The sequence below is a fragment of the Lingula anatina genome, chromosome 5, assembly GCF_051362555.1.
Source record: "Lingula anatina isolate TDL-2025a chromosome 5, LinAna3.0, whole genome shotgun sequence".
Classification (NCBI taxonomy): Eukaryota; Metazoa; Brachiopoda; class Lingulata; order Lingulida; family Lingulidae; genus Lingula; species Lingula anatina.
Genome location: NC_141771.1, coordinates 1726674 through 1736565, shown reverse-complemented (window position 1 = coordinate 1736565; position 9892 = coordinate 1726674). Strand labels below are relative to the sequence as shown.

Here is a 9892-nt window from a genome sequence, read left to right as displayed (position 1 = left end):
AAATGTTGCCACCACCTGCACGATATAAAGTTGATACTTCAGTGTTTAAACAAGATTGTCAAATTAGACAAGACAACAATTTAGATGAAATATAAATAAAAATATTTCAAATACAATAATACCAAAGGGTTTTGCAATGAAATAAGTGGGTAAATCTGTTTATCGTTACTGCTACTGTACACGTTTTTACGCGCAAAGTGTGTATTTTCAGAGAGGCGATCCAAAATCGGTCGAAATGCATCGAGTGGCACGAGACACGCCGGCAAATAGCCGGTTATTTGTGCTCTGTGCAAAAGGCGTCACTGAACCCATGCTCAGAAAAGCATTCGAAAAATATGGAACCATTGAAGACATTTGGGTTGTCAAAGATCGGCAAAGTAATAAAGAAAAAGGTGAGCGGCTTTTCAATGGTTTCTTTAACCACTGTCACTGAACCTAGTTGTGATTCAGTAAATTGCATGTTCCGGGCAAGAAGCAGAACAGAGCACCACACTGAGGTAATGATGCTGTTTGCTTTGAGATGAAGCCACATTCAATTATTGTTTGACGAATTAGTTAATTGACGTGCATTCACCTAGCTGCAGATCAACAAGGAAACATACTGTACAGGTATACACACTATAATGAGTACCCCCCCCCTCCCCCGCCCCACACACACATAACTCTCTCTGAACAGGGTTCATACTTACGCTTGTCATATGTTTAAAATTGGGGATGGAGTACAACCATATATATACATATATGATGGCGTCTGCTATATTACCTTATTTAAGTATGGTTTATTTTTATTACTTACTGGGGTATTTATTTGTTGAAGAGTATGTGTTTTGATTTCGGTACTAGTACATGTTTGGAGCATTTTGATATATTGCTTTAGATCACAGGACATATATATTAATAAAAATGTTGTTTTTTTCTTTTGTGGCAGGTGTTGCATACATCAAGTTCTCCAAGGCATCAGAGGCAGCTCTGGCCATGGAGGAACTGAACGGAAGAACACTGCCAGATGACCCAAAACCTCTCAAGGTGAGATATTAAGCAGGATTGTTTTTTAAAGTAAAGAAAGTAAAAATGAGAAGTAGATATACAGCAGACAGACAGTCAGACAGACAGACATATACCAGTAGAGCTCATCATAACCATGGTTTTGTATTTTTTCAGGTTATGATAGCCAGTAAACGAGAGCATGGGTCCACAAGGGAGACGAATGAAGAAGAGAAAGGTCTGAGGATCTTCATCATGGTGCCCACTGAGTACACGGAGAGTGATATTAGGGAGATTTTTGGTGTAAGAAATTGTTATTTATTATCTAACACTTTTTTCATACAATTTCAAGACTTAAAAGAATTGTATTTTTTATAAAAATTTAGTTCAAATTTGATTCTAGAATACCACGTATCATGTGACGTATCATGTATGTCAGGTGAATCTATCAGCAGTCTAAATATTAATTGATTTGAAGCTCCGTATATCCCAGAAATATAAAATTTAAAAAAAAAATGGGGAAAAAAGACAGCCTGGTAAAAAATTGAAGTTAATTACTGAAGTCATGTCAGTTTACAAATAATGCTACTAAAAAGATTTTATGATATGAAAACTCAACTGTTGTTGTTATCTTGAGCAGAAATGGGGCGACATAGAGTACGTGAGAATTGTCAGGCACCAAGACACCCAGCGGAGTAAAGGTCTGGCCTATGTTAAGTACTATAAAGCCTATCACTGTGCACTGGCCTTGGAAAACTGTGAATCCAGTGAGTACTACCACTGTCTTAGGGCTCATTATTAATGAAACTATTGTTTTTACATATAGATCCAACTCTGAACTAATTCTCATACGCTTGTACTCTGTAGGATTTAAAGATATACATGTACTCTATATATAATATAAAATTATATATAATATTATATATATTCATTTACTCTGTGTGATATAAAGATATATATATATATATATATATGAAGATATATATTCATGTACTCTGTAGGATTTAAAGCAGTCTTTGCTGAGCCAAAGTCCAGTCGAGATGACCGGGCCAGACGCGACAGTAGGGGGTCTAGGTCCTACGACAGGGATTCGTACAGTGAAGGGTTTGTTGACATGGGGAGGGAGAGCCGCGGGGGTGGGGGTGGTTTTGGGGGGATGGGACGAGACTCCAGATATGGCGGCCCTGACAGAGACTTTGATGGTAGATTTGCACAAAGAGAGGATGTTTATGACGGTGGAAGGAGATTTCCAGAACCCTCTATGACAAGCAGAGGTAATTCTGAGCTGCCAGTGATTGAGATCATGTTTAATAATAGCTGAGCTATGGTGAGAAACTATGATAAACTTGAATTTTTTTTTAAATGCCTGAATCTGACTGGGCCATATTATTTGACAAACTTTTCAAAATCGTAAGAGTTTGATGAATTTTTCAAGACTTAGTGAAAAAAGTTATGTTGGTGGAGAATTATCTTTGATAAAATTTTCAAGACTAAATTTTCAAGTTTTTACTGTGATAGCTGTCAATAAATTCATATGTAACCAAAGCACAGACTGTTTTTCCAAAGCTATCGTCCGTTGATTTTTCTCACTATAGATGGTAAATTTGATTTTTTTTTTTTTACAAAACTTTCAGACACTTATTTCTAGGTCTCTTGGTGATTCAGTGACCAATGCGACAGATTGCTCAGCTTTGGGTTAAATAATGCTAAACCATTCGAGTATGCAAGGTTTTGTAGAAAATAAAATATCTGACTTTAAGTCTACCAAATTTGTGCCTATGCTTACAGTGCAGTGCTGTCAGTGCAGATAAATATTCATACTTCAGGTCCATTAGAAAGTATCCAGAGCAGCTACAGCCCAGCAGGTGGCGTTAGACTCCAGATTATAGCCTCAATGCAGGTCACGGCCCAACAGATGCACGCTCTCTGTAACATGGTGCCGCAGTTAGAATACTGCGATTTTAACCAGGGAACAGGTAATACCTGAATTGAAGATTTTATGTTTTATAGTATTGAAATATGTTAAGTTACTGACAGGCTGTATTTTATACTTATGAGCTTTATGATCATTATTATAATTATTTTACTTTTCTTACTTTTGCATAATAGAGCTTTACAATTTCATTATAAATCTGTTTAAAATTCATCAAAATGTTTTGACTTTTAATAAGAACTAGTTCTGCCACAGCGGTGAATTTACGCCATTATTCTTTTTTCCCAGGTGACACTCTTTTTATCTAGAATATGCTGGCTGAACATAAGTTCCTCTTAATAGTATTAACCTGGCGTAAAGAAATATTTATTAATCCCATTAGCATCCTATTTATGTTAAGGTTTGGGCAATGATTTTCAAAATTTTCCAGGGACTGCCTATGTAAAATACGCCTCCCCTCAATGTGCGGCGTGGGCTCTGGATCACCTGAATAACCTGGAGTACCCCCCAGGCTGCCCGCTAACCGTGAGAATGACTGATGGTCAGCCCAGTGAATCTACAGGGTAAGGGTGCATTCAGAGCAAGTTGATTAGAGGACTAACAGATACTTGGATCAAACATGGCCGACTCACTTGAAAGCTTGCTGCATAATCCTCTTAAAATCATTTATTTCTGGAGCATACCTGGTGTTGATATTTACATAAGAACCTTATAGGAAAATGGTTGCTGGTTGCAATGACTGGCCAGTCATTTTAAACTAAATTAACTTTTACATTGATTCCCATTGCAGAAAGGTATAGATAAACATGATTCGTGAGTACAAGAAAGTTACTTATTTCCCCAGGAAAATCCATATATGCAGGAAAATCTGTGGAGTTGCCTTTTAAGTTTTGACATGACTATTAACGTTATTATTATAAATAATAAATATTATTATTATTATTATTATTATTATTATTATTATTATTCCAGTGCTCTGGCCAGTGTGAGCCCTACAGGAGTGACCCCTGCTGGCAGTAATAAAAAGATGGATCACGCTGGGATGATCAGCTCTGTGATGCAGGTAACTTGTTCCCCTCAGGTCCTGAGAATCTCTTCCCCCCGCATACCACCACAACCTTGCATGGATCAATTTCTTTATTAATTGATTTATTTTTGGAAAGGAAAGGAAAATTTTCCCCCAACCTCTAGTCCAGAAGGCACAGAAAGGAAGAAAATTTAACTGGAAAAGGGAAATAATATAATGAAAAAATCTTTGGTTTTACTTTAAGTCATACTCAAACATTTAATTTGGTTCACTGACAATGATTTGACATAAGTTATTACGTAACATGCATCTTTAAAAGATAAAAACCCTACACTGGGCTTGTATTGAGTAACCTTTGACCTGTCTCCCCCTACAGGCCACCAACCTGTTGAGGCAAGCAGGGATGGTGGTTCCACCCAATCTGTTTGAACAGCTGCAGCCCAAGGTTGATGAAGATGGTTCCTACTGCAGTGCCAAACTACCCGCCAAACAGCCCCTGATCTTGGAGTCCACTCCGGTTGCCAAGAGACTGTTCATTGTCAGTCAGCCGGATCCACTGCCGGACTTCATCATCACCGACTTGTTCTCTCGGTTTGGGAACTTGATTGATGCTTACATGATGAGGGGTGAGGCAGATTTTTTATTTGGTTTGTTGTGGAGGCTCTAAATTTTTGCTCCTCTATCAAAAATTATTTTGGATAGAGATATAGGTAGAGGAAATCTTCTGTTTATGTTGTTGTTTTTCTTCTTTTCTTGTTTCTTTTTTTCATAAAGATGTCATTCTACAAAGTTTTCAGAATACTTCAGTCTTGTTTGTTTTAACATGTCTGCAAAATGAAGAAATTTTCAAATTGGATAATATTTCGGGCTTTTTTTTTTTCGTTAATAATAAATGTTGTTATTCAGGACGTACTTGTGGATTTGCGAAGTATGGGAGTGAGGAAAGTGCCAATGAAGCCATGCGTGTCCTCCACAAGCAGGAGGTCTGTGGCATGCTTCTCAAAGTCATGGAGGCAGAACCCCAGCCTGAAGAGGGCGCTCCTTCATCCAAGAGACCCCGAACCTAGAGCAGCTGTGGTGAGTTAAAACTGCACAGGTTTTCACATAATTCTTTGGAAAGGGGGGAAAGTGTGCAAAGACTTTTTTCTTTTTAATTTTTTTGGATGAAGCATTATCCCCCACCCTCCCCTTTTCCCAGTACAGAGCAAGTGTCAGCCTTCTTTGTAATTTTATATTGCAGGCATATATATATTTTTTAAATTCTTGTTGAAATTCTTTTCTTTGGCAGTTTTCTGCCTTAAGCAGCCCTAGGCATAAAGCCACCAAGTGTTTTTTGTTGCTGTTTCTTACAACCCAAAATCATTTGGATTTCAAGATGGGCGAGTAGTTTTTAGGGGTTTAATGTACAAAAAAAAAAAGTGAAATGGGAGGCATGATCCTGTACATCTGATAAATGGCTGAGGGGAGGGGGTGACTGGTTTTGTTATTTTCTTAAAACAGCAAACTGACTGTAGTCCATCTAGATTGATGCATTTTACCCTTCTTTTTTGCTGTATTTCTAGTTACAGACTGACTGTAAATCAGGACTTGATAACAAGACAAGTACTGATGATGGACAGGTGTACAATACAGTAACAATAACAGTACTGTTGCAGCAGTGACACAGACAGTGAGACAGAATGTCAACAGTATTGTGACAAACATTGTCAAGCGGGGAGGTTGCCTGGCAACAAGACACTAGCAGATCAGTAACAGAAACGTGACATGTCATGGCCGCAGCAAGTGGACATCGCAGAAGTGACATATACTGACTACATGTAAATAAATGTCTGTGTTAACTTGAGACAGTTACAGTGGATGACACTGGAAAAATTTTGTGCTACGGGACATTATCTTCAACAGCGCTATAGATTTGTTATACATGTGACAGGTTCATTACATTTACAGCATAGCTATACATGTTATCGCACAGACCCAGTATGGGAGGTGAACAATAGTAAAAGTTACAATAAACAAACCTGATCATCTACAGTGATACAAAACCTAACAACAATTTGACAGACCTTGGACCTATAATAGCCTATTAAATTAGCAAGATTTATCATGACTTAGAACTCACAAGAAGATTGTGCAGTATCATGGAGCATAACTTTCACTCTTTCTAATGACTGATAGATTATTCTGACAAATGAAAACAGACGCAAAGTTACAACTGTCTTCTTACCAGTTATATCACGACTGGAGTGGTATGCTTTTAAAATATGCTCCTTTTTTCTTCTGAAGTATACATATATTCTGAGGCAAATTTATGAAGAAAAATGTTGAAAATGAAGCAGCATATCATGAATATGTATGATACTAATTGTAAATAAACCAAAAAATTAACACGCTTTCCTGCTTAGATCATGGAAAGGAGTAAATATATTGGGAATCTGATTTTCAATTATTTTCAACAATCCAGTCCTATTTTACAATAAATTCAAGAAGTGGACATCTGTAACTGCAAGTTTGCAAACGTATTTGGTGACACTGTCACGACGAAAAAAAGACAAATATAATTATCTATTTTTATGCAATTTCAAACCATTAATTAAAACGCATCATTGAAAAAAAAGTAACAGAGACTGTTTCACCCGCCATTGCGTTAGTTGTGCTCACACAACACAATGGCCTGTATGTGACCTATATATGGGTCAAGGTCAGGTGGTAAGCTACATGTGCAGCTGATACCTTGTTTTCATGTCTGGTATGTAAACTGATTCTTGTTTCAAATTAACATGTAGCTTTAGAGCTGTATAGTTAAATGGGGGTGGGGAATTTGAAGTTGTCCATAAAATGCCAGTTTGACATTTTGCACAAATCTGGACATAAGTTTTGATTTTTTAGCAAAGCTCAGAGGCTAAAGGAAAGACGGATATATATTTTTGTGTTGGAGGGGAGGGGTATAGTGAATATAACTAGAACATTGACTTGTCATGATACCCTGTGGATACAATTATTCACGTGTTCCTCTGACTATGCACTTATAGGCACAGTGTTTGAAGACGCATCTCCAGAATAAGGTGTACAGTACGTGCAGTTTATTTTGAAGTTTAATTAGCAGACATTAACTCATACATTTTTCAGTATTTTGTTTATTTGTTTATTATGTGGTTATGAGGTATTTAATTTAATGATGTTCAGTCTTTTATAGCATAAATTCAGCCGACACAATGAGCTGACCAGCACACCCAGTAGCTAGCCGAGATGTCGTCCACTCTGACTGACCGCCAGGCAGTCACAGCTCAGGGAGAGGTCAGGTTTGCAGTGTCCTCTAACTACAGTTTGTACAGTGGTGACCAGAGGTCAGGGGTGGAGGCTGAATTCAAGCCTTGTCAGGCTACCACGCTGTATTACACTTATCCAGTAAGTAAACGATGTTTAGATGAGATGGTCAATATATGAGTAAATAAGAAGATATTATTAAATGAGAGAGTGAATAAGCAACTTATAAATGAATGGAATAAAAAAGGTGTGTGTCTCTGCTTCTTGTATGTTAAGTACTCTTTTTGGCATAAAGTTCAGTTCGTAAAAATAAAACTGATACACAATTTCTGTAACTCGGTGAAGGAGACTTATTGGCTTCATATGTTTACCACTGACAAACTGGCGATTTCTAGAGATCTTGTCTTGTGTAAAATTTTGTATAGTATAGGTTTTTTATATCATAACTCACATTTCAAATTAACATACACTACAATCTTCTCTCTCCCTTTTCTCACTCTCTCACGTTATATATTATAGTTATATATTATAGTCAACATCTCATAAGTCTCACAATTTCCTTCCAGCTGAAACTGCTACTACCAGAACATGCCAGTGCCAGTCAGTGTAAATGGCTGTATGCTATATCCTATGGCGGAGGGCTGGTGGGAGGTGACCAGGTCAATCTGGAAGTGTGTGTAGAGGAAGGAATAGCAGTGATGATGACCACACAGTCCTCCACTAAAGTCTACCACTGCCTGGATGGAAGGGTGACCAGACAGCAGTTTAAGTATGAGGTAAGATTTTAGGATATTTGCCTGACAAAATTACCCGAAATGTTCTCCAGTTAAATAATTTAATATCTATCATTGTGTCTCATCAGTGCAAGTTAGACATGAGAAACACACATGCAACAAGTCAACCCTGTCAAATAAAGATTTAATTTCACCTTAAAATTTTGAATTAGAAATACAGTGAAACTTAAAAAAGAGAGATTACTTTGAGATACTGTACTAAAGATACTGTGGTATAATAGAAATAATTTCAGTTTGTTATTAATAAATCTTCCAGGTTCAGGCAGGATCTCTGCTGTTCGTTCTCCCTGATCCCATTGTCTGCTACAAGGACGCCATCTATGAGCAGACACAGCTGGTTACCATGGCAACAGACAGTAACCTGGTGCTTCTGGATTGGTACACTTCAGGTAGAATGGCCAGAGGAGAATGCTGGGACTTCAAAAAGTAACATTATCAGAACCATATTTTGTTTGATTAAGTAGAACATTTTTGAAGATATGTGAAACTTTTGAAAATGTGGTAATTGTTTTTCACATTGAATTAATTAAGTTAATTTATTTGTTGTTAATTGCCTTATGTTTTACTTTATGACTTAAGACTGAAAGTTAATGTAAACTTGAATAATATTTGCCCTGTTTCAATTTTATAGTGGTATATTTGACTAAGTGAACAGTTGGTCTAAAATATCAAGCATTTTCATTTGATGGAAATGATGCTAACACTATTTAAAGTAAACTACTAATGCTATATGTGAGGTCAGTTAAGACAAAAATTGGTCTTGGAGTTTAAAAGCATTTTCCCAAAAAATCAAGCATGTAAATGTGAACCATCATATATTTTCAGATACCACAGTACTGTCAGTGTCCATTACAGTGACCAACTCATCTTCAGAGACTCTCAGTGCTTACAGGATACACCCTGGTTAACCATAAAACAAGGCATGGGACAGTACAGCGTGGCAGGAGTAATGGTAATATGTGGACCAAAATTGCAGGAATTTAACAGGAACTTGCTCATTGAACTTGGAAAGTCAAAAACTTATGGTGCTCGATATGATAATACTACTGTATTTTCTATAAGTCCTCTTAAAGTAGCAAGAAGTTTGGAGGCCAAGAATGGACCAGTCACAGGCTGTGTTATAAGGTTCATGTCTACGACAACGCAATTGTGTGCCAAGAAGTTACATGAAATTCTGCTCCCTTTGTTTCCTATCATTGGAGGAGATCCTTTTGAAAACAAATATTGAGTCAAAAAAATAAAACACTTATAATTTTTGAAGTGTGAACAAATTGTTTTGTTAGATAAATAAGGGGTTCTCGTATTCAAGCAGTTAATAGTCTAGTCTTTCAAGAACACTAAATGTTTGAACTTCAAGGCAAAATCTTACATTCCTTCTTGTTATTAAATTATGACTGTGATAGGGCAATTTTGAGAACGCCCTTTAAGTTGTTTTAGTTAAATAACAGAAATATTTTACTTACAGCAGTGTTCTCAATCAGATCAGTGGAAAATTGACAAATGTTCTTGGAATATTTTTCATTCCTTCCAGTTGAAGTAAATTATCTGTAGGTCTAGCTCTAGCAGAGATTTTTATATGCTCAAGTTGAAGTTACTACAAATTAAGAGTGCAACCCTATAAGGAAATCATATAATTTTGATATTCATGTCTTTGTTTGCTTTATTTTCAAGCGGAATGCTCTCTTTGAATAGTCACTGTCTAAGAAAAAGTGACTGGCAATATCTGGGACCTTGGTATTTCTTTGTTATTTTATTTTAAAATTAACATCTAGTTTTGAAGTCAAAATATATAGCATTTACATACATTTGAAGTATGTGAAAAACATTAAAATATTTATACTACGCAAGATATTTGTATGCAAAATATATATTTTACTTAAGTAATGATAT

At 36.5% G+C, this 9892-nt stretch overlaps 2 protein-coding genes across 4 annotated transcripts; both read left to right on the top strand.

Moving 5' to 3' along the window:
- The first annotated feature begins 186 nt into the window (after positions 1 to 186).
- Positions 187 to 5019, top strand: LOC106177867 (RNA-binding protein 45). The gene is made up of 10 exons (XM_087013764.1): positions 187 to 392; positions 929 to 1026; positions 1162 to 1287; positions 1625 to 1751; positions 1986 to 2258; positions 2811 to 2960; positions 3348 to 3480; positions 3890 to 3980; positions 4321 to 4570; positions 4851 to 5019. Exons 1-10 carry the CDS (start codon positions 236 to 238, stop codon positions 5009 to 5011), a joined length of 1566 nt encoding a protein of 521 aa, XP_086869890.1. The 5' UTR covers positions 187 to 235; the 3' UTR covers positions 5012 to 5019.
- On the top strand, positions 4883 to 9891 carry LOC106177866 (uncharacterized). Of its 3 annotated transcripts, none has more exons than XM_087013763.1 (5): positions 4883 to 5021; positions 7138 to 7349; positions 7775 to 7984; positions 8259 to 8428; positions 8828 to 9891. In XM_087013763.1, the coding sequence occupies exons 2-5, from the start codon at positions 7191 to 7193 to the stop codon at positions 9228 to 9230; spliced, it is 942 nt and encodes a 313-aa protein (XP_086869889.1). In that variant the 5' UTR covers positions 4883 to 5021; positions 7138 to 7190; the 3' UTR covers positions 9231 to 9891. The 3 variants fall into 3 exon arrangements, with proteins under 3 accessions (XP_086869889.1, XP_086869887.1, XP_086869888.1); XM_087013761.1 differs by lacking the exon at positions 4883 to 5021 and adding an exon at positions 6624 to 6690; XM_087013762.1 differs by lacking the exon at positions 4883 to 5021 and adding an exon at positions 6663 to 6690 and having other exon boundaries at positions 7128 to 7349.
- The last annotated feature ends 1 nt before the right edge of the window (position 9892 follows it).

What these genes read in the sequence shown, in the direction of transcription:
- LOC106177867 (XM_087013764.1), top strand. Translation starts at nt 236, where the DNA reads ATGCATCGAGTGGCACGAGACACGCCGGCAAATAGCCGGTTATTTGTG. An exon ending in CGATTTTAACCAGGGAACAG is followed by an intron (nt 2,961 to 3,347) that starts GTAATACCTGAA and finishes AAAATTTTCCAG; the next exon opens with GGACTGCCTATGTAAAATAC. An exon ending in TGATCAGCTCTGTGATGCAG is followed by an intron (nt 3,981 to 4,320) that starts GTAACTTGTTCC and finishes CTCCCCCTACAG; the next exon opens with GCCACCAACCTGTTGAGGCA.
- LOC106177866 (XM_087013763.1), top strand. Translation starts at nt 7,191, where the DNA reads ATGTCGTCCACTCTGACTGACCGCCAGGCAGTCACAGCTCAGGGAGAG. An exon ending in GACAGCAGTTTAAGTATGAG is followed by an intron (nt 7,985 to 8,258) that starts GTAAGATTTTAG and finishes TAAATCTTCCAG; the next exon opens with GTTCAGGCAGGATCTCTGCT. An exon ending in GAATGCTGGGACTTCAAAAA is followed by an intron (nt 8,429 to 8,827) that starts GTAACATTATCA and finishes ATATATTTTCAG; the next exon opens with ATACCACAGTACTGTCAGTG.